Source organism: Papilio polytes, unplaced genomic scaffold (genome assembly GCF_000836215.1).
Source record: "Papilio polytes unplaced genomic scaffold, Ppol_1.0 DF820622.1, whole genome shotgun sequence".
In the NCBI taxonomy this organism is placed as follows: domain Eukaryota; kingdom Metazoa; phylum Arthropoda; class Insecta; order Lepidoptera; family Papilionidae; genus Papilio; species Papilio polytes.
Window position 1 is genome coordinate 2,201,704 of NW_013528582.1, and position 24,561 is coordinate 2,226,264.

The 24,561-nt window shown below is 33.1% G+C and overlaps 2 protein-coding genes across 3 annotated transcripts in view; both read right to left on the bottom strand.

Moving 5' to 3' along the window:
• Positions 1 to 23,239, bottom strand: part of LOC106110479 (putative epidermal cell surface receptor) — a 38,364-nt gene extending 15,125 nt beyond the window's left edge. For both annotated transcript variants that reach the window (XM_013292324.1, XM_013292323.1), the window contains exons 1-2: positions 23,011 to 23,239; positions 12,276 to 12,410 (exon numbers count right to left, since the gene is read on the bottom strand). In XM_013292324.1, coding sequence (XP_013147778.1) covers positions 12,276 to 12,396 — 121 coding nt within the window. In that variant the 5' untranslated portion in view covers positions 12,397 to 12,410; positions 23,011 to 23,239. The remainder of the gene's footprint in view (positions 1 to 12,275; positions 12,411 to 23,010) is intronic.
• Positions 10 to 5,371, bottom strand: LOC106110480. Its single transcript, XM_013292325.1, has 7 exons — positions 5,306 to 5,371; positions 3,998 to 4,919; positions 3,374 to 3,439; positions 3,027 to 3,092; positions 1,851 to 1,916; positions 968 to 1,042; positions 10 to 149 (listed from the first exon to the last, which is right to left on the bottom strand). The coding sequence occupies exons 2-7, from the start codon at positions 4,158 to 4,160 to the stop codon at positions 16 to 18; spliced, it is 570 nt and encodes a 189-aa protein (XP_013147779.1). The 5' UTR covers positions 4,161 to 4,919; positions 5,306 to 5,371; the 3' UTR covers positions 10 to 15.
• Positions 23,240 to 24,561: the final 1,322 nt, after the last annotated feature.

Sequence of the window (24,561 nt, forward strand, 5' to 3'; positions counted from 1 at the left end):
GCTCTAAATACATCACTACAATAACAGAATTAAAAACGTTTTAGTACCTGTATACGCTTCAGTACTGGGCATTGTATATCTTTTAGTGTTCACCGTCGACATATCTAATGACTTCCGGACAGTAAGGGTAGTATCCACATCTAAAGATTCTGAATTAAATTATACGCTTTAATAAAGTAATTTCGTAACCAAGTTATTGTTTCTACAAACACGGTCATGAATTATTACAACATCACAATCATGTTAATACAAATAATATGACACTTTACTTATAAAATTAGTATGGCTGCAGTATTACTAGCTTTCGGCCGTGGAGGTCCACGTGAAATTAAAACAAAAACATAGGTAATCTATGTGCTCCTTCAGACAAGGCTCTATATCTATGTCAAAATTTAATCGAACGTTCATCAGTTTATACTACAAACTCTAACAAACATCCATCAAAACTTTCTTATTAATAATATTAGTAAGATAACTCATAATGAAACGGCATTAAATCTATACTATCTATACTTCTATACTATTATAATAAAGCATAAACACACACTTCTTTGTTGCCTAAGATCTCAGCAATTACAGCATATTTTTGAATAATTATTTTTTTAATAAAAAGCCCTATGCTTACGTCACGCTTTAGGCTATATATTTTTACGTCATTAAACTTAGGGGGTAAATATTTTGGATAAAAACCCTAATATGGGAAAGCGACCATAAGTTGCTGCCAACATCAAGGAAGCAAGGTTGTCATCATGTCATGTCATTTTGACATTTGCAATTGATAATCTGACACATGTAAACAATAAAATGAAATTTTCATAATTTTATGCGGATGAAGTCGCACGGGAACGGCTAGTGGTAAATAATAGTCAGAATTTTGGGTAAAACAAAACACTACATTACTATCTACTAAAATTACTAATTACGATTAATAACTACTAGTAAATCTACTAATGAAATTCAATAATACCTGCTTCACGTTTTGTTATTGTAACTGAATACGGCTCTGTCGATACTAAAGTGTTTACTCGTTTGGTTTCTACACCTAAAGGAAAAAGCCATTTGAAATAATTAACATTTATTAAGAAAAAACAAAAGCAAGTAGCCCTATGTGTTCTTCCAGACCATCCTTTACATCTATTCCAAATTTCAATGAGATCTATGCAGCTGCTTAGGTTACCAACTCTGCATTCAGGGCCTGTCCCACCAAATTGTGAACTGATAGCAATCCAACATGTAAAATGTATGCTTCAAATATCGGATCTTGTTCCCTTAACTGACAATGACGTCATTTTTAAACTATCTGAGTCTTTATCAGCTAGTGGTGGGACAGGCCCTTAACTTTCCCATTTATAATATTAGTAAGATAGTTAATAATACATTGTGTTAATGTGTAACTTGGAAATTGGAGAAATGGGTATTCTATAGATGTATATGCTTTTCTTCCAAACTTTCGAGTATATAATCGCTTATTGTTATACTTAAGGTTGTACTAAGTGAAGTTAAGAAGAAAATTAGTACCGTGCTCTAGAATTGATGCAACACTAGATTGTCGGCATAAACGTCACGTCCCTAGCTGACAGCTGTCAATGTCATTAGAAGGATTGGAATATTCTCGCGGATTCCTGACGAGATCTCTAGTGGATTGTTAAATTAATATCGCTAGTAACAATTATATTAATCGTTTAAAATAAGTAAATAAAATAAAAAAAGTAAAGTAAAAATACCTACTTATTAATATAACTTTACTAATAATAACAAAATTGCGTAATATAAGCGTATTATAGTTGTATTTTATTAACAATTATTTATTAGTATAAAAGAACTACAAAACGTGACATTTTAATTTGTACCTGTTGTGATATTTTCATTTTTAATAGTCCGGGATATTTCAGTCACATTGGACTCAACGTCATTATCTGAAATTGTGAATAGATTGAAAATTATTTAATTGTAGCAATTTGTCAAAAAGAAGAATCAATAAAATGTAGAAACAAAACTAAATTATTATTTAGCTACGATTATAAAAAATTGATTAGATTATTATATAGATTCAATACCAGATTAACTTACTACTAATAAAAACTAAAATAAACATATTGCATAATCGATGAAAATGTAAATACTATCAGAAGGTAATACATATTATTTTTTCTTTTTCTCCAAGAGTAATATATTTTTGCTCAGGTATTTCCAATCAAAAATATAAAAAAGTTGTACCCGTAACCAACGAGTATGTATGACCAAACACGGTCATAGATATGTACATATATGTAGAACACTGATCTGTAAAAATGGATAGGTCAGGTCTTATTTTTGCTTCGTTCCGACTTAAAAGCGCCAGGCGATGTTATTGGTAGTTGAATAAAATTCTGTTACCTATCCTTACCACGGCGACCAACCGCAATTAAAAGAGCAAAACAGGCACCAAATTGCCACAAAAACCACGTCATAGCCTGTCCATGTACACAGGTCAGTGTAAAACCACGATCTCTGATCCAAGAGTTTTAACGTGACGGCCGTCAGCATTGTAAAAATGCGACCATTACAAGAATCTAATTTAACAATAGAAAATAACTAAACTACACAACTGAAAACATCAAAATTTCGCTATGCAGATATCTTGGCAGCTAACATCGTACGAGTGTCTACGCGATCAAGGATGTGGGTAGACAGCACTGAGCTTTGTCAATGATCTTTAGCCGCCAACATATTTGAAAAGATTTATACTATATCCACAAAAGGTACAATAAAACTACTATTTAAGGTAGTCACAATACCTTCTAAAATACTAGGAGTATCAGAAAATGTTTCACTATTTGTTGCTGTTGTATATTTTGTGTTTTCCGTTATCTCCGTATCTGTACCTATTGTTATGGACGGTTAAATATTAAATAACACTAATCTTATAAACATATCAATATATCTTAAAGTATTGAATGGATGAATATAGTAAAGAACATGTGTCTATGGTTCTAAAAATTCTATGTAAAAGCTACTCTAAATACAACTCAAATATTTCGAAATACCTGAATTAGTTTCTATATCTGGTGACGTAGAAACTTCAGTTGTTTTTACCGTTATGAATCCTGAAACTATAATTCTGTTTCAATAAATCTATGTAATAGAGTGCAAAATATTGTTAACAATTTGTTTTTTTACGATGTTGCACACATAAAACTAATATTGCATAAGGGTTTTGTCTCGCTTTGACTCCTATTCAATTTTTAGTTGTGCAACTACTGATGAATTGGCCGCGAAACAATCGACAATCGCACAACAGTTGGGCGATAGTTTAGTCAAAGGTGTGCGCTCTAACTATACAGTTTGGTGAAAATTTTAAAAAGTTTAATTTTATTTCCTACAATAGAAGTACCTGTATATAACTCTGTGTTAACATTCTGCCATTCTATTCCTTCTGATGTTACCTCAACGCCTGTCACTGAAAATTTATCAACAACTGTAATACTGTAAAAGTAGCCCAAGTAGTAGAGTTTAAGCGCCAATAGCCTAATGGTTTAGAATACGGACTACCGATCTTAAGGTCGAAGGTTCGAATCCCGCCATTCTATTCTCGTGAACCATATCCTAACACAAGCGTAGAGCTTAGTTGAAGTGGTTAAAGGAAATATTAGTAAATTAACAAAAATCTGCTAATATTTAAAAAAATAAGGAGTAAAAGGTTAGGATGGCATTGGCATGTTATGAAGGATGAATCGCATGTAACTAGAAAGACGTTAGTTATGAGTGTGGAGGTACCAGTAGAGGTAGATACAAAGAGATGCAAGGATTGCGTGAAAGATGACATGATCAAGAAGGGAGTGATGACTGAGATGACGTATGATAGAGTTATTTGAAGGACAAAAATCTGGTGCGCCGACCCAACGGGAGTAGGCTAAGGTAGAGGAGATGGTAATGCAATACTGTAAGAAGAAGACGTCTTTTTGCACGAATTTCTAAATTTTGTATTTGATACAGATTTAAGTTCAAATATTCATACCTGTGGAAGAGTTTTGATTGGAAAGTGTTGTCATAAATTCATTCGTTATCGAAGTTTCTTCATCGTCTGTAACTAAATCCGATCTATTGAAAACAGACTGATAGTTCAGATTATTCATATTTCTGTCACACAACCTATCATCTTCGGCCATACAACCTTCCATACACGATGGTTACGGGAACACTTAACTTGGCCTTGAGTTTCTTATACCAATATCTCCATACATTTCTTCGTAAATATTTTTATATTCTTACATTTCAAATCCACAAATGTTAGTATTATTAGTTTAATTATTCCATATATTAACTTATTATCCATTAATAATTTTCATTTTGAATTTTGCCATAACTCAAATCTAGCTTAAGTCAAGTTAGCTGGAGCGATGTTGAGCTTATAACATACTTAGCAGGAATGAAAATATATCTGAAAAGAAACATTTTGCTAGCGCAGTATAAAATATACTTCAATTAATTCATTGTAAAGAGCAACTACTATCTATTGACAACAAAGATTATCCAAATTGAATCATTACAGCGTACACCTGAAACTAAACTATCGCACAACTGTTTAGTCTAGCTTTGATTTCTGTGAGCTCGAAGTGCACACACTACTCGATAATTAGTTGTGCAACTAAACAGTTGGATGGGCTGCAAAACAATCGACAATCATACAACAGTTATGCGATAGTTTAGTCAAGGTATGCGCCTGCTCTAGCAAATATTATCAATACTTAATTAAATAACAAACAAAGAAATTATAAAAACATGTCTGGCAACATTTAGTAAGCTTTTAAAACTTATAACGAATACAAAACGATACGTTTAGTAAACAAAAGTCTAAATATTTGTTTTTATACCTGTAGAAGTTTCTGGATTTGAAGGTGAATTTGTTTCTGTAGTTACATAATCTTCGGACGCTGTAACTGAATTTACGCACAATTAAAACTAATACAAAAACTAAATACTAACATAAAATAGGTGAATCTAAATTAAGCAATACAACAATCATTTCTTATAATGTTTTTGATGTAACTAGGCATTTAGACAAACTTTTGAGGTATTATATCCAATGAAAATGTCATCGTAAAAGAAGGTAAAAAAAAATATTAATATTGTCTGAAACAGAACAATGCTTGTACATTGTGCAACTAAACTATAATAATACTTATAAAATTACAAAAAGCGCTTCCTGCTTTCAAGTTAGGAAGTATTGAAGAAGGGTATAGGCTTACTGTAACAAAATAATTTGTAGCGAAAGAATTACAGTACAGAAACGTCGCTAAACTGACATAAAATCTATTTTGTATACCTATAGAATCAGGACCGGTTATCGTTGGAAAATCAGACGATATCACTGACTCTTCAGTGAATGCACCTAAAGGAATAGAAACGTTAACTTAGTAGTTTTCGATAATTTTAGTAACTACAGGAGTTTCTAAGCACAGATTTCGTACGATGCAAATATTATTACTACTGTATACTGAGTAGCTGATATTATAATTATCAGAGGAATTTTTTCATTAAGATGTTCTAAGGGGGATTATGAAAGTAAATATCACTCATGTTTATGAAAAAGCAAGTCTAATACGAGAAAGACATCGAGCTATGTCTTGCAAAAAGCGTTTTAAACATGCTCTATGTTACCTACGATCAAACTAAATAAGATATTATATTTAAAATAAATCCAGCTTTGGTATATGAGCTCATATTGCCAAGATGTGTATGATTTCAGTAAAAATATCGCATCAGTCTAACATTTCGAACTTGTTGGTTTCCATTTTTGTGCCGGGTCATGAATTATTCATTAGTGGAAATCCGTGTTACCAACTGAACGGTGACATAGAAATATCAAACGTTTTAAGTGCAATCTAACAATTTTAACAGAATTATCGCTTTATAGACAACTAGTTCTTGCTCGCGACGTCGCCCGAATGTAATTAAACAATGATGAAAAATAAAAATGTTATTAACTGATAACGTTGCCTTTCAATCGTGAAAGAATTTTTGAAATTGGACCAGTAGTTTTTGAGTTATTTTCTAAATCTCAATCGTTCCTTTTTATAATATTAGTATAGATAAAAAGAAAAAAACTTGTTTTCCATATAGTAGTGGGGTCAACACTCCTTGCCATAAACCCTAATTGCAATGATTTAGAAAATGACAATAAGTTGAGTACACACGAGTCTCATAAAGTAAGTTATTCTTTGTCTTGTGTAGTCCCACCATTATCCTATTGTTAGTATAACCTTATAGTAGAAGTCAAGGCTCTAATGTTTGTTATTGTGAATGGAACTACTTACGTAAATTTGCTTTTGTACTTAATAAACCTTTATAAAAGCCACATGTTAATGTCTCAAACATAGAATACGTAATTTGTTTTTTTCGCATACTTCTGTCATGAATTAAATACTTGTAACTTAAAAAGCTAATCCACGAATATGTTTGTATTTTTAGGGGCGCGATAATACCCCCGCTGAAGTGTTTCTACGTTTATTTTAAATGTTAGTAAACATTTTATTCACTCGAGATTAACCTCTACGTTACTATGGCATATTTAAAATGCGACAACCTTATTTTCAATGCAAAAATAATAATAATATTTCTATATTTACTCATTTATTCTTGGGTTTATTTCAATCTTAACATAACATTTCATAAGCGTCAACAAAATCGAATCTATTTTAAATATTACTGGAGAAAAATAACCGTTCAAATATTAAGTAGTTTGGTTACCTCTAAGTAAGACAACTCTACATATTGTACTTATGTACGAGTAGATACCTGCATTTAAATTGGGAACCTAAACAAACACATACACGAAGTAAACGACCTCGGCCTCTGTCCACTAACTGGGTTAAAATAAGGACGTTTATCGACACGACCGGTTCACAAATTTTAATTATACAACTGTCAACTACTTTAAAAGGTAACGCTTTTACACATGGAACTAAATCATTGTAAAATAAGTAAATTTCGCCCGCGACTCCATCATTGTGGCATTAAAAAACAACATGCTGTATATGTAATTAAATTATTTAAACTTTCGTGAGACATTTTATAATCGTGAGACAGTTTTTAACTGGTCGGTGCCGTCACCGGAAAAAGAAAAGTATACGTGAGTAAGCCGTAAATAATTAATTATGCTGTATATGTGTTCTGCTAAACTATGCTCTACATTTATGCCAAATTTCATGGAGATCTGTTCCGTTTAGGCGGCAAATTGTAACAAACTTTCATCCATCTAAACTTTCGCAATTATGTTAGTAAGATAAAGTTAGCAGTTAGTAAGGGATTATGATCATACCTTCTAGGGGGAAACACGAGATTTAAATATCAAACTAACCGATTCCGACTAACCTTGTTAAATTATTAGTTGTTTCGTATATGAACATTGAATTTAGGTCATTATTATACCCGGTTTAGATTAATATTTTTGCAAATACTGTAAACGAACAACAGACTTATTGAATCGTGTAAATCACCGAGATATTCGATGAGTAAGAATTGCGTAAATAAGCAGACATCCGCATACGAACACAGTCTGCCGATGTCGTAACGGAAGACGCATAGACTCCGCCACTAGCGTCGCAAGGAAATCCGCTAACATGCGCTCGAAGGCGAACTTCCTGCTTATCGAACAGGCTGACTGATATACGTAATTCACGGTCATCATTTCAAGATAAAGGTTAGCGAGTTAGAACAATATATTACCTAACGAAAGGTCTAAATTTATATGCTTTTGGTAGCCAATAAGAGTTGAATAAAAATGTTGGATTGCTGTAGTTTCCGTTTATTTTATCACTACCTAGTGATTCATTAGTGTTAGGTTGAACTAAATTTTTATGAGGTAAACTCAAATTATGTAAATCGGAAACGAATTTTATGAATATATCAAACCAAAACACTAATGAATGATTATATGTAGCTAGGAAACAGGCCATAAATGACAAAAGAAAATATAGCGAAGATAAATGAATAAAAATAGCAGAGATATGAGATGGTAGGATTTATTTAAGCTATTTTATAACAGAGGTGCTTTTCTGGTCACCATAGAGTTGTCAGTAGCTCTATGACTCTTATTTCAGATATAATTTTACGACATTGTGATACTGTATAATCATGCCATAGCTACATTTGTTGCTGGCTCTGGCTTTAAATTAGCACAAATAATACCTTCTCTATGGCCACCTCAATCCTAGTAATACGGTTAAGTACGTTGTTTATTTTTTAATCTCAGTGCTTCAGTCATCCATCTTCACACATGGCCGTCAACTTTCACTTCTCATGAGACACTAAATGAGGTCTAAGCGGTACAAGGTCAACAAACAATATACTCACAGTTTCGTGCGACTCATTGTCGTATTATAAATGAAGTTTCGTTTAAAAGAGAGCAAAGGAATTTCGGAAGGAAGTTTGGCCCAAAATATTTTTCATAAAGATCAAATAATAAATGATGGTCCACCATTGTCCGAGAGCCAGAAATATTTAAACAAGTGTGTACTACATTAGTTTTGTTTATAACATTTTAGTGGACTGTTTAATTCTAATTTTTACCTCAAATGAAATCTAAGCATAACTCTGTTTTTTTGCATATGACCACAAAACAACATAAACGTCGATTATTAATGCTCTGAAATTTTAAAAAAGGAATGCTTTGAACCTTCTTCCGAAAAAGGCGTCTGTGACGACACGGTGTAACTATTTGGAGGTTCCGTCATATTTTGTTTTTTTTTCTTTTCTCCTGTCGACCTTTGGTATAATATGGATATTCCAAATTTATTTAAAAATTAAAATTAGTCACCAGTGTTTTTCTTTAAAAATCCCACTAAAAAAAATTGTGTTATGATTTAAATATCAAATATTAAGAAAAAAACTATTTGCTAATTAATTTATTTTTGAGTCTTTTGAAGGTTACACAGTATTCACTTTTCATGTTAGTCTCATTAAATTTTAAAAAAATCCATTCAAACAAATGGACTTGTGAATGCATGGGAACAGGTGAAAGCTTTTTAGTGTTATTTCTTGTAACGGAAACTTTTCAACTGACACTATTGTAAGCTTTTTATTATACATGTTTGCCACGTGTTGTCTAACTGTGTATGTCTATTTTATGAATAAAAAATCTTTTGATTACGATAACTTTAATGGAATTTATCTACCCTAATTTATTGTATAAAAATATAAAACACACATGATAGAGTTGCAAGGTCTATTTCTTATTTACTCGGAATTTAATCCAATTAGCACTATTTTTCCCACTCTTTTTCGTTTATTATTTAATTACATGCACGTTGGACAAATTTCAGTTTCATTACCATTAGCGTATTTGTACAGATGAAGCTAACACAAGTGTTATAATGTTGACTGGCATGAGTCATCGACCAGTAACATTTGTACCGAAAAACGGACATTTAAAAACTGGTTGGTAATTTTACGACCGTAAAGGCCGTGCGAGAGCCCAATCTATGTTTTTAAAACGGACTTATCAATAATAAATTAACGTATTAACAATATTATTTCAAATGTTATTTGATATTTAATTACAAGTCCTCGGATTATTAAACAACTTTAAATATTCGTACTTTTTTAGGTTAGCTAAGAAATACGTTTTTGTAAATCGAGATTCGAAGAATTAAAGTTTCGATTTTCGTATATGTTTTGACAGTCATTCATTTCCGTTAGACGTCAAGCGAAACGGTGGAAACAAATGTGTAAAAAAATAACGAAAAAACGACATATGCTTAGCAATAGATAGACGAAAATGTCAAACAGTCTTTTTACTAAAATATTTTTGTACGTAATAAATCACACATAACCTATTTATTCTGAGGTCGTCAGCGCTATTCATTTTAGATGGACTAACCAGATAAGAGCATTAGTGATATTTACGATTATATAGTATATCAGGACAAGTATTATACAAAATAAAAATTAGGTCATCAATATAAACAAGGAAAATAAAATAATAACAAAAGAATGAATAAAAAATGGCATATCCATATTAAGCGAACGTATTGTATCTCCTAAAAAAAAACTTTAAGCTCTAACCTCGTATTAACTACGGTCTAAAAGAAAATCACCGGCCAAAAATGCGACGGAGTCGGCTGCGGCGTGGCGCGATAAAAAAATAATGAGCCAAAGCCGGCGTTCCGGTAATGTGGCTGTTCATCTTCGAAATGAGAGATTGAATTAGTGATAATAACGGTAGGATGCGGTATTTTGATGCTTCAGGGTTAATGCCACTTGTTTCGTGCCATCATCGAGCATTCTGAATGTCCCCCTAACCTGATTCGTCGTTTATGAAGTTTGTTTTTACTCTTTGCAGTGGAAGAATGACGCATAACATTGTATACAGGATGTCTCAATACGTACTAGTTTTTTGGTGGTAATTGCGTGCGATTATAAAAACCAACATTTAATCTAAATAGTCTATGGTTTTACATAAAATATTTTATTTAAGGTACGTTTAAATTTAATTTTATTAATAATATCATTTTTGACACGACCCAAAGCAACAATGGCAAAAAATACTCGGCTAATTAAATACACAATAGTGTGGTCAGTAAGAAAAATAACACAATAAAAAACCTGTGTTACAAGCGTAAAATTATCGATGGCTATGTAAGATATGCTAACTGTAAACTTCAGGTTTTTCTTGTGTTTTTGCCATTGACCCGATGACCTTTCTGGTTATTACTTATATGTGCTAAAAGTTGTCATTATTTAATTCAAAACTTGATTTTAATCTTATGTTTATTACATAATAAAAACAACTCTAATGTTTTTTACATTATTCATATACTGCTATAATAAATGTCTTGTATTTATTATAACAAGATAAATTGCACTCTAAATAAAATTATAATACTTTACAATATTACAGATAAGGTTATATTTAAAAGGTCAAATTCTGTTATCATTATTTATGCCGAATTTTAGAATGTTACTTCTTCTTTTAATGATTAGTCGACCCCATCGTTATTTCCATAATTTCGCCAACGTCAAGGTTGAAGATAATTGTTAATATAAAAAAACAAGACTAAAATGCAGGTAACTAGATAGACGGAATCCAGTGTGATTGACAAATGACCGGTAGCTGATGATATCAATCGAGGTACTGAAATAGGACAACAGAAGAATGTTACATTTAGCCGTGAAAGTATTTTGACGTTATTATTGATGGTAACTTTGACATATAAATGACAGGACCTGTCAGAGCCGCACATTCTATGTCCAAAGAAGTGCATTTCTCAACACCTAAAGATGATTATCACCATACTCATTATCTTAAACTATGGTAAACACAATCACCGTCTTTTGTCTTATAAATTACCGTAATGTATTCTATTTCATTGTAATATTAGTAATCAGAAAGAGATAGCACTAGTAATTGACTGAAAGTATGTAATGTTTTAATTGACTTCATTTGTTATTATCAAAACAAGAGACACAATGGCTAGCGCATGTATGTATCGATGATAGACGGCGTTCTAGACTGCATTGTTTCTAAACATTCACGCTGATATATCTAATCTTATGCAGTCCTGTTTTTATATCTTAATTTAAGACATTTCCACAATAGATGCTATTGTACAATATTACTGAGTCTTCTAACTGAACACTTTTATCGGAGAAATACTTTTTGAAAAAGTGTCATGGCATTTATTTAAAAAAAACAGTGTTAACAATATGTTAGTTTATATAATTCTTACAGTGCAATACCGTATTATCAAAAATCACCGTCGATATAATTTATTAATTACTATTTCTAGTAAAAAATCTCGTGGTATGTAACTTCTAATACAAGTACATAATAACATTTCCTAGTAACGTTTTTTACTGATTTAAAAACACTAATAACTCACATTGATGGTTGGCGTATTCCACACTGTTAATTCCATATTAACACGATTAATATGGATAAACCTTACAAAATAACTTTAATACGAATTAGAACCATCGAAACGGTTTCACCAAAATACACAACTTATATGGCTTTAACCTTGTTATATAAAATTATTGTCTATTGCCTAGTAGTCATGTTAATAAGCTTAATAATTAATGAAATTAACTTGCTTCTACAATCAGATAATTGACCTTAGTTGAAGTAAACAAAACACAAACAGTCTTTTCGGCAACTTTACTTCGCCCATGTATAATTAAAAATGAGAATGTAATTCTGTAAATCGTTCAGATTGGTTTACATAATAGTGATGGGTATTATGCAAACCGTTTGGATTGGTTATCAAGGGTATAAATCGTTTGGATTGAATGCTTACTGAGTTCAGTGTCGCAGTCTGTGTACTCGTGGTTGCAATCGACGGTGTACGCGGCGGCCGTGGTCAACAGCGCCAGGACCACGGCGCACCATAGCGCCACGGCGCGAATGGTCCACGCCATCACCGCTTCGCCATCTGGAAAGATATTAGCGTGTTAATAAATAGTTAATAACTACAACAAGGTTTTGTACCCCCATGTCTTCGGGAAATAATACAAACAATTAGCGAGTTTAGTTTAAGGTTATAAAATAACTAGCTTCCGCACACGACTCCGTACTCTATTAAAAAAAGCAAAAGTAAGTATCCTATGTTTTCTTCCGGACTGCGCACTACATCTATGTCAAATTTCATTGAGATCGGTTCAGCAGTTTAGGCTACAAACTCTAACAAACATCCATTCATCTTAACTAATTTACTGTTACTGTAATTAGTTTACAGTAAATTATTAGATTAAACAGTAAAGATTAATTAAAAATACGTATAAACTACAACAAAGATAATTAAATAAACCAAATTTAAATTTTAAAAACTGTATTGATCAATCCAGTAGCATTTTTTCGTCATAGGCAGGGCTACTTTAAATTCGTTTCACTTATCACAGGTCAGATGACTGTCAGTCTATAACTGGCAACTTTCAATGTCACATTGACAAGCATATTTTTTATTCCAAGTTCAAATTTACCGTTTCGCATTTCACCAGCACATAGGGGTCGTTGTACTGTAGGAGGTAATTGAATCTATGGTGCTTCGACATTATTGTTCATCTAACTAATTTTACTATTATTATAAATGCGAAAGTTTAGATGGATGGATAGATGTTAGAATTTGAAGCCTGAACGGCTGAACGGATTTCGATAAAATTTGGCATAGATCTAGAGCATAGCCTGGAAGAACACATAGGCTTTTGTTTTTTTTACTCCCCGCAGACGGTGTCGCGGGCGAAAGCTTCTTGTAGTAAAAAAAAAATTAAGTGTAACCACTTAATATTGTGCGTCTACCAAAACATTGCAATTTGTCTTTTTTTCCTTACGGTATAGTGTCAAGTTACGAATTCAATATTTTTTTATCCCCCTACATAAAAAGCAGCCAGCGTACGATTACGTCATCAATTTTAGTTTCACTTACGTAATAAGAAGACAACAATGGCAACCTGCGTCATTTTTGTAACTGTTTATGAATCATGTAAATATGCACTCACTTTCGACAATCATATCGTATCAAATATAAAATTTAAATATTTCCCGAACACTTTCCTGAGATAATCTAGAACACTTGAGTCTGAAGTATAGTAGGGGATAGTCCAGAATCATAAAAATACTAGAACCATATGACCATATGACGTATGACTTTTGCTCGAGGGGACTAACACTCCCCTTTGCCTCCGAAATAAGGAAAGCAATTGTCCTTGTAAATCCGAATATATTAAAAAAACTAAAACTCGGTTTATGAAAACTCTAATTAAATATATGTACTACGATATTTTATTATAATTTCATAACAGATCGAAGCCATAATAACATAAAAACGATCACGTAAGTACACTTTTGCGCAACAACCGCGGTGCGAAATCGAACGAACAAATAACGCACAGTGTGACATTTGCGGGGTTTCTTTGTATTACAAATCAGTAACACTGTGTATTGCATATAGATCCACTTGTTTTTTTTTTTAATTATACCTAACCATTCTGCCAAACCACTTACACGGTGGAAGCTTTTAAGTCAATCTTGATTGTAATTGCCACCTTTAGTGTCGTTAATTGGTCACTTAGAATCTCACCCTTCCTAAAAATTTCTCATACTAAAACAACACTAAGGAAAACCTCTTAACAACTATGTCTTACAGTAAGATCTAAGATCTCAGGACTCACTCCAATTGCACTAGAACTAGGGAATTGTCATCGAGGGGGTTTGTGTCGAATTTTATATAACCCTGTTTTTCTCTATAATACATGAAGAAATGATTTAAAAAAGCAAACAACATCTATTAGTCTTATATATCTAAAAATAATTGAAAACATCTCACCTAAAAATCGTTCCATTAAATTCCGAACCACTATAGACATTACACTTGATAGATTCGAGTTATATTTTCTAGTCAATGAAACGTACGTACCATTGACATCTTAATTCGTTATGACTAGAAGAGCAAATGATTCCATTCCATCTGATATAACTGATTCTTTTAGACTAATAACTAATTTTAATTACCACTATTGTTATTTTAATTATTGTATTGTATTGCTTTAACAAATAGTAAACATTTTCATCATAATGAAGGATAAATATTGAATTTGAATGAAAGTAAATAGAAATTTTATCATCGTATACGTCGTAATTGTTTATTGAAAGTGGTTTAACGATCTCTTAAAATTCAAGATCACATTTCGCAATTCACAATTGCCATTATTACGATTACTTAAAAAAACGTAGTAGTAATAGTAAATAGTTTTCTGATTTCACAATTTTTTTTTTCCATTTTGTCTTCCTCTATCTTAACTGTCTTCGTATTGAAGAGTTTTTTTCTATATTACAATACTTTTAAGTATTGCTTATTAGCGTTACATTTTATTTTTCTTTTACTTCTGTAACTTGTGAAGGTAACTGTTGTTTCTACAATTCTACGGTACATAAGTCAGGGTCATGGATTACATTGAGCATGGTATTCACATAATACCTTTTCAATGTCGCCAACAACACGTTTTAGATCTGGTATTAAATGTACTGAGACTTCTTAAGTTCAAGAAAATCACACTTACCATTGACCTAATTAGCAATAACTGTTTGGCTTCTAAATCCCATAAATGGAGTTAATTTAATACAGATGTTTGCAGAATACTTTTCTTACTACTGTAAATTTTACATTCAGAAGGTTCAGTCAAGAGGGAATAGAACTGGTATATGTCTGGAATACTATGTCCATTTTCTTTACAATGACTTTCCACTATATTACAAAAGTTAAAAAACTAAAGAGGTTCTGTTTTAAATTATGCATTTTGCAGACATACGAGCGGCTATCGAGCGGTTTGAAAGCATCATAAGTTGCAAGACGCGGGCTTACAAACCCAGTTTACGTCGTGAAATCGTCTTGCAACTGGGCCGATTTCTTCATAGCATCTTCCCATAGACACGGAGAACTGGGTTATTGTTTTTGTATTGATTTTGTTGCATATTCATTAGCATATAGGGGTAACACATCAATTTTTCATTGAACATTTACTTAAATATAATTTCGGTAAGTCGCAAATAGATAGATTTGAAACATTGGAAAATAATTTCGTTTTTCATTTCTTTTATTATTTTCTTAAGATATAAATTCTCTATTATACGTATTTTTGAAGTACCCTTACTTTGAGCGTCTCTACATTACTATAAAGGTACATTATTTTGAAACCACATTTTGCTTTAATGCGGAATCTAACTAGATTATTACTTTTCCAAGCAAACTTATCAGATGTTTTGCAGTCATTTATCTAAGTGCATTTACCCTACAAATAAGCGCTTATTTCGCTTGCACAAATGGCGGCAATTCTCTCGTAATTGCTATGTATTTGCTTGAGATTTCCACACAACATTGGGCCGTATGTTCCCACGTGTCACAATCGTAGGCCTCTCCCGCGGTTTTTCGCGTCTAATCGTCGACCACATCGTTTCGTAACTTATTGTATTCAGCATAAGAAACTAGTATTGTTTACATATTGGTATAACCAAGTGACGAATGAACTCGTATTGGGGCTATTAATTTTAAAATTTTCCACAAACTGAACTTAATATTTTCACAGTGTGAAAAGTTCCATTCTTTATGGGTGCCCCTCTAAAGTGGCATTCAACTCGTATAAGCGATATCGCAAACCCAAAATCAGTTTATTATGATGGCTTGTTAATTAAGAAACTTTTAGCAATGGAAATGTATTTTATGGACGAGTATCTTTTTTTTTATAATATGAGGTGGCAAACGAGCAAGCGGCCTGAATCCACCGAAATGCAAAGCGACCGCTGCCCATGAACATCCGCAATTGCAGATGTGTTACCTACCCTTAATTGATGGTGGAGGAGACGTACATAAAGAGGACATTTTCCCTTCCTATGCGTCTCCTCTACCGCCAAATCCACTTTTCCTTCCCATCCATTCCTCTTAAGAAAATGGTGGAAAGGGAAAGTTTAAATTAGGCCTCCGGCACCACACTCATCAGACGAAACGCGGAATTGCTTCCACTTGACGCCTGTTTTCTGTGTGGTCGTGGTATTACACCGGGCGAGCCGGCCCATTCGTGTGAAGATGTTAAAGCGGGCTCTACCACTCTATCTTTAACTTTTACTTCATATTTTTAAATATTAACCTGAAATAATCTCGAATATATTTTCCTTTCATCACTCTCTTGCCTCTTGATAATAAATTATCTATAATTTATTCCAGCTACAATGACATAAGGAATATAAATAAAAAGAAGATAAGATACGTAACATTACATAAATATAAATAAGTTAAAACAAGCACACCATCTACATTCCAATGTTTTGTAACAAATGTGATCTAGAAAACCTGTTGTATACCTAAGTAATGCTAATGATGTTATGCAGGCAGTCTAAGTTGAAGCTTTTTAAGTGCATATTACTTGTACAACTTAAGGCTTACTCGGAAAGAAAATTTATTATCCACATATGGAAAATTATAATGTTATAAACATACGATAAACTGCCGCAATTAGACGACAAGACGGCAAACTAAATCAGTGGCTATCGTCGCCTGCTACTGCAGTTTGCCGTCTACTGAATACAATGTATTCAGTATGAGAAATTTAAACTAATTCCTAAAATAAAGTAGGTTGTATTTTTTAAGTATCTTTCACTAAAAAATATAACAAACGGCATATAAAAATACCTAAAACGTATGTAATTTTCAAAACGTACTGGCCAGTTGTATTTGTCCGAAATCAAATGAAAAACAGTTTGCCGCGGACGGGTTCGTTGTAATCGAAAAAACGAATACATTTTTCCTTTGTCAGCTGTCGGTGCCATAAACACAATCGTGAAAGACTTTCATTTTTTACATTCTGGCAATGATTCACGTAGAGGAATTAACACGTGGTTATTAAGGGTTAAAAAGTAAATGATAAAGACGTTTTATGTTCTTGAAGAACTATACAGGATGTTCAATATTCGAGATTAATAGATTTTTTTCCCGTTTTTATTTTGTCTATTAAAGTTAAATCGATTATGCTTACCACAATGTGGATTTTATATTTATTCGATGTTTACGGTACAGAAAAATCAAAAATCCTTTAACATTCCACAAAAATTTAAACGCCCACTGCCGCCCACGCGGCTATCGATAGTTCAACAGCATGCGAAGACATTGTAAACGGTCACATTAACAAATATCAAATTACTTAAAAGGAAATTGGTATTTCAAATTACCTTTTTTGGTAACCGCGTAGGCTGTGGATACAGTGATGAACTAATTTGTGAAACCAAGCTTCGAAGAAGATTTAATTAGCCAAGATTTAGAAAAAACTTATGTATTTTATAACTTTTGAACCGATTGGTCGAAATTCTTAGTGTAACGTGGTGATATGTCATATAGAAAGACATTCAATTACAGTATTTTGTTAATATAGTGGCAAGAGGCCACTGGAATACGCCAAAATATCGAAACGACAGCTGCTCAAACAGAACGACAGCTCTCAAACTCAGACTCTGCCTACTGTTGGGTAGAAATAAAGTTACACAAGCCCTGCATGTGTATTCTCTTGTACAGTCGGGCAAACTGGCGATGTTCTATCTTAAAAGCTCCAATCCTTTGAACATTTCGGAAACGAGAAGCGGAACAAATACAACGCAGCTTATAAATTTGTCTGGACGAAAAAAGGTCGGTCAGCGGTACACGACTAATTGCTTTGGTATTATCCTATCGTTTACGTAACTTACTGCCACTTAATTGGTTATTTGTAAGAAGAGACGGAATATTTTTTCTCGTTGCAAGGAACAAAGTCTTTTCTAAGTGGAACAGCGTGGACTTCCGCGATTGTACATCAAGAAATCTCTCCGCGAATCGAGATAGAATTCACGGAAAACACGACGCAGTCGCGCCGTCAATGTGGTCGTTTACACTTGCAAGCAATTTCTTGTTGACTCAGATGCACACCGCTATAACGACTTTGGGACTTTTTAACACGAAATGCGGCATTTAAATTGTTGCGTGCTGTTTTAATTTAACTGAATACTTGTGAGGTGTTTTTACTATTGAGTAGTAACAACGAGTAATTTTAAAACGAATTTTTGGCAGATCGTGTTTTGATCAAGTTAATCTCGAAAATTAAAAAAAAATGTTAGGTTCGTGGTAGATAAACTACCTAGTTATTAAGTTTCTTCTGAATTTGATAAGAAAAGTGTTACTTCATGTATATCAGCTTCCAAGATAGTAAGATACAAGGGTCAAGAGTTTGAAGGCATTATAGGCATCGTGGGACCGGCTGGTTCATTCCTCATTTAGGCAAGTCTCGACCCAGCGGCGTACGCTATTTGCATATAAATTCGCGACCAGTGAACGGCTCGAACTGTCAACGGCTATTGAAAACGCACGTGTCCAGTATACTGATAGAACGTTAGGTTTTGACTGGCGTGTACTTGTATTGACATATAGTCATCCTTATTATTCTGTTTGAAAAAAGCGAGACAATACAATATTAGGCTGTGGAATTTCACGGTAAAAGACGGTCCGTAACAGTAAAAAATAAATCATGCATTATTGTTTGGTATAAACAACTTCTAACCGCGTAGTCCACTTTTTTATAGTATAAGGTGGCAAACGAGCAAGCGGCCACCTGAATACATCGAAATGGAGAGCGACCGCTGCCCATAAACATCTGCAATTGCAGATGCGTTGCCTACCTTTCATTGACGGAGGAGAAGACGCACATAAAAGGGGACATTTCCCCTTCGTATGCGTCTCCTCCACCGTCAAATCGACTTTTCCATCCTATCCTTTTCTCTTACGAAAAAGATGGAAAGGGAAAGGGACAAAAATTAGGCTTCCGGCACCACCCTCATCGGACGAAACGCGGATTTTCTCCCACTTCACGCCTGTTTTCTGTGTGGTCGTGGTATTACATCGGGCGAGCCGGCCCATTCAAGCGAAGATGTTAAAGCCGGCTCTACCACGGAACATTTGACACGAGGGAATATATGTTAATATTTTAAAGGGAATAAGAATTAAATGTGATTTTAATCAAGTGCATTTATAAATCGCTATAGATGATAATTATCAAGTAGTTACTTAATATAAAAATGAATAAAGCATTTAATATCGATTGAATTTTATTAATAATAGTTTCTTGTGATATGTTAATTTTCTACAATTTGAAATTCAATTTATTTTAAACTTTAATGAGCGTTGTCAGCAGCGAGTGCCAGTCACATTAGCATCTAGAAAGTTAAAAAAAGTTACAAATCATATCTCGTTTTCTAGTTCACACGCTTTCTGTTTCGTAAAATCTCGTTTAAAACTGCACATTTTTACAGTATGTTCACTGTGTTCACACAATTAATATATTTTAAAACTCAAAATTCATTGTCTTTCTGAAACTTCTAAACAATAAAAAAGTTTTGACTCAACTACATTTGCAAATTGACCTACACCTTTACGTTTTAAAATGATTTAACACGACCTAAATACTTTACATTTTATTATTTGTAAAACAAACTGCGTTAAAAGAAATCTAACAAATTTTGTTCACAGATACCGTACGTATTATGAGTCGAAGTTAATTCCACGAGTACTCTAAGAATTATCGGCGTCAAAGAAAAACAATAAAGCTATTCAAATGTCAATTCTATCGCAACACTAATATTGCAAAAAGAAAAGATTTATATTTTTGTATGTTTTGAAATAACTCAAAAACTACTCCGATTTCAAAAATTCACTATTAAAAAGCTACGTTATCGCTGAATAACATAGGCTGTATTTTTTCAATTTTTTGTTTCACGTGGACGAAGTCTCGAGTAACAGCTAGTAGTCAATAAATTGTATAATTCCCCAATATAATTCCTACACATATAATAGGGTAAAAAAGTTTAAGAACCACTGCCCAGTGTAACTTTACATGCACATCAGCAGTAAATTCTACTTACCATACAAACAGTAGCTTACATACTGTAACTTACATAACTTATCGACATTGTGCTTTACACATTGTACACTAGCCGGTTAAGCGGACAATGCACCCAACTACAGCACTCAGAAACGTTATAACGGTTTCCCTTAGTGTAGATTTTACATAAGAATCTTATAGTAAATGATTGATTAAATCATGATTCTGAGAGCTAATATCTTTAATAATAAACAAAAAATACCTTTTTTTTCAAATTAAAGGTCACATTTTCCTGTCACCGTTTTTATTATAATTAAAGTATTTGAGAAGCTTTCGCTAGGCAGTTAGATAAAGTGCCCGTCATTTCCCCAGTAGATAAGAGTAACATTCATTATTTGTCTTCATGTTGATATTCTATGAGAATGCATGTCGATAGGTTATCAATTCATATTTAAATTATCCGAGAAACAAACTTTTGTTAAATTTTTTTTTTAAATGTAAACGATACTATATTCAATCGAGATCATTTAACTTTTTTTATTTCTCGCACGCCGCGGCGTAGTTCTCTCGTATAACAATTCAATCTCAGGCCGATCGGGTGTACCTAACAGTTTTTGGTGCGTAAACAGTAGTGTTATGTAAATGATCGAACGTGCGTTGGAAGCAAACGCAATCCTATCCAGTAGATGCCCGTTTTTTTCTCATAACACTGCGTATTTAAAAGTTGTTTTTATCTTTTAAAACAGTTAACATATTATGCGCACATTCTTTTTGTGTTATTCCAATAATGACTCTTTTAATCTGTGTTGTAGTTCTGTATACATTTTATATTTCATAACATGTTTATGTACGAATTTTTTCTTTCATTTTATTTTTACTCATGTGTATGTGATAATTTATACCTATCCACTTCTACTACTGACGTGTGGATGATCCCAAGGGTTCTCGCGGAAGATCAGCGTTGGTACTTCAATAGGAGCATCCAGCATTTATAGTTGAGCGAGGGCCCAATCCGGTCAGCATTGCAACGCTAATTTTAAATATCCTTTTTTCTTTTTTTTTTTCATTTCATTAGTTATGTTTCTCATTTTTTGTGTTTAATATTTTTTTGTTCATAATGGTAGTGTTGACAAAGGATTAAACATTATTTTATTTTATTTTATTTATTTATTTTATTTCTTATACCATAATACTTAACACGTTAAGTGCCACTGATTGGCATTGAGAGTTCACTTTCGTAGGAAAATCATCGTGGCGAAGAAAGTGTTAACTGGTACGTCGCAAAAGCAACTCGATATAGAGTTATGGCTGTAATCAAGTTTTTTTGCCTCGGCAATAATACCATTTGTTACCAAGGAATAAGGTTCATTATGATTCATATTTGTAGACTAACTGCCGAACCCAATAATTGATCTCGATCCATTTTTAATCTATACTTGCTTCTGAACGAACTATTACAAAAGCGGTTAAAACGATCGATCCGTTTTTGACCTCCATCTCCTTTAAAATCTACGGATCAGTTGAAAAACGACTAAGGAGCCACAGGAATTCGACAAAATATTGAAGTGAGCCTTTGCTTACGTTCAAAACAAGTAAATAAAATCTCACGCAATTTTACACTGTAATTTCAAATGGAAAAATTAAATATAAAACCAACCATATCTCTAAGAATAAATATATTGCGTTTAAAATGTGGACACAAAATATTATCACGCGATTTGACCCGAGACTTAAATTACTGTTAGGTTACAATATGGTCATTCCTTTAGTAATGTATCAAACCGTTATATCGTAATAGCTTTTGCCCGCGTCTCCGTCCGCGCGGATTAAAAAAAAACAAATGCAAATAGCCTATGTGTTCTTCCAGACTATCCATCTATATCTATGCCAAATTTCATCGAATTTCGTTGAGCCGTTTAGACTACAAACTCTAACAAACATCCATCCATCTAAACTTTCGCATTTATATTTATATTACGAGTAGTTTGATTGAATAATATTTAACAGTACATATTGTACGGGACTGTTGTATTAAAACTATGAAACATTAATAATTACAATTAAGTAAATAAATTAAGTATCGGCATGTTTACTACTACTATTATACCGCGCTAATACGTGATTTCTGCTTACAGTTATGTTACCTATTTAAGTGATGCTAAGTAACTTAATACTCGTATGTGGAATTTTTTACGATTCTGTTGTCAATTATTACATGGGCAAAAAATATGTAACTCAGTCCAGCACATGGCTAATAAGTGTACAGAATTAAACGTAAACAGAAACATGTTTTGCTAATTAATTACATCTTTTAAAAAATACATACGAATTGAGTACCTCCTTCTTTTGGGAAGTCAGTCTAAAATACATAATAAGATCGCAAATATAACTGTATGGATAAAAGGTGTTGTAATAAACTTTTTAATCATCATCGGCGTCGAGCACAAGTGAAACTGGCCGTAAAACACATATGTATGTAGATGCCAGTGGGCTAACTATAATATTAAAGACAACGCAGGAAACTAGGTGAAAAGCAAGCAAACTGAGAGAAACCTTTCTACAACGTAGTCGAATGAAGATGACACGATGCAATGGACTTTAAACATCTTGAACGAACGAAATGAATTTATAACACTAAAAACATACCGGTAGCTGGCAGAAAAACACTCCGAGCTCACTTTCTAACAGAAAAGTCAAATTCAAATACAACTGTCAACTGTTTTTGGCACAGATTAAAACACGCGTAAAACACAAATCGATTTCGCTTGATGTGTATGACAATTTTAAAAATGTTAACACGTATTCTATAGGTATTTTAAATGAAATGAACACACGTAACGTAAGACCGGCGCACCGAACAACACTGACGAGCTCGGCGAAGCCGCAACCGGTCCGAGATTTCTCCCCGTAAACATCGAAAGCGCGCTTCCGAGCCTTTCTTCGCTCGTGGCGAAACGTAGCGTTACTAAACATTTTCGATTCAAACTCGCTCTACTGTTTAACACGAACCAATATTAATACAGTGTAAAAAAGATAAATAATAGGAGTAATAGGAACCACTAATATTTAATCTTTATAGCGACTATTACTGATCTGTCTTATTAGATCGTAGGATTTTTATGTATTTTTATGGAATGAGCAACAGATACTTGGATATATTTAAGATCTGGATCAAGTCTCAGAAGGAATCTTTTATGTTTGTATTACTTTATCACAATTAATGTTCTTTGATATTAATATCGCTTTGAATAAATAATCATTTGTTTTGCTTAGTTCTTATTAAACCTATGAAGATATTGGTGCCTAAATACACTTTTACTAATTAGTCAAGTATATTAAAAAAATAATGAATTAATGGTATTAGAAGCTTGGATATGCCAATAGTAGGGGAATCAATCACAGGCTTTCTTTCAGCTCATATAACATTTGCATGACGTGCGACGTCTGGACGAAGTCGGCCAAGGCTCAGCAAACTCCGGGAGCTGAGGTCGCATGATTCAATCGCTATCAAACTGTTGCATTATCAATACGTATCAAGACCACGACCCTTGTAATTTCCAGTATGACGTATTGACAACCATCATAATCGGTGTCATATTTTTAAATCGAATTCCTGCGAAGGATTTGTAAACAGTACTTGCAGTCAACAACTTAATATTCAAGGTTGGGATCTTGCATTATCGCTTGCGTCCCAATTTCCATATCGCAAAAAACAATTTACATGGGATTTAGTACCAACTTTGTGTTAAAAAACAAGAATAAGACAACATAAACCCAATACAATATACGGTACAAATCATCGTAGAAAAACCTAGATTTCAAAAATCCACAATCCTAGTCCCGGACGTTTACGCCCGTTCTTTTTTAGTCATAAATATTACGTTAGAAACTTATTATAGAGGCGAAACGGACCATTCTTATACCTAAAAGCGGAAAAACAGTCATTGTTTTCTTGCATAACCATGGCCATAGGCTTCGCCAGTCGATGATATAGGCTAGGTCTAGTTATTAATATAGTCTAATTCGAAGTATTTTTTATAGTTTTCCCACTTCAAGTGACGCCTATACCTAGGGCTGAAATCGCCGTAAACACGAACACTGGCGGCGAAACCTGCGACGACTAGTGACTTTTCAACACTTAACTTAGCAACGAAAACGACATCTAGGTCTAATCTAAACTTGATTGTTAGAGAATGA

Bases quoted from the DNA above. Each gene is read 5' to 3' on its own strand.
- LOC106110480 (XM_013292325.1), bottom strand. From the start codon at position 4,160: ATGGAAGGTTGTATGGCCGAAGATGATAGGTTGTGTGACAGAAATATG. The intron at 3,440-3,997 runs GTATGAATATTT...ATAAATTTTCAG, and splicing joins CAATCAAAACTCTTCCACAG to TGACAGGCGTTGAGGTAACA. The intron at 1,043-1,850 runs GTACAAATTAAA...TTTTTCCTTTAG, and splicing joins AAATGAAAATATCACAACAG to GTGTAGAAACCAAACGAGTA.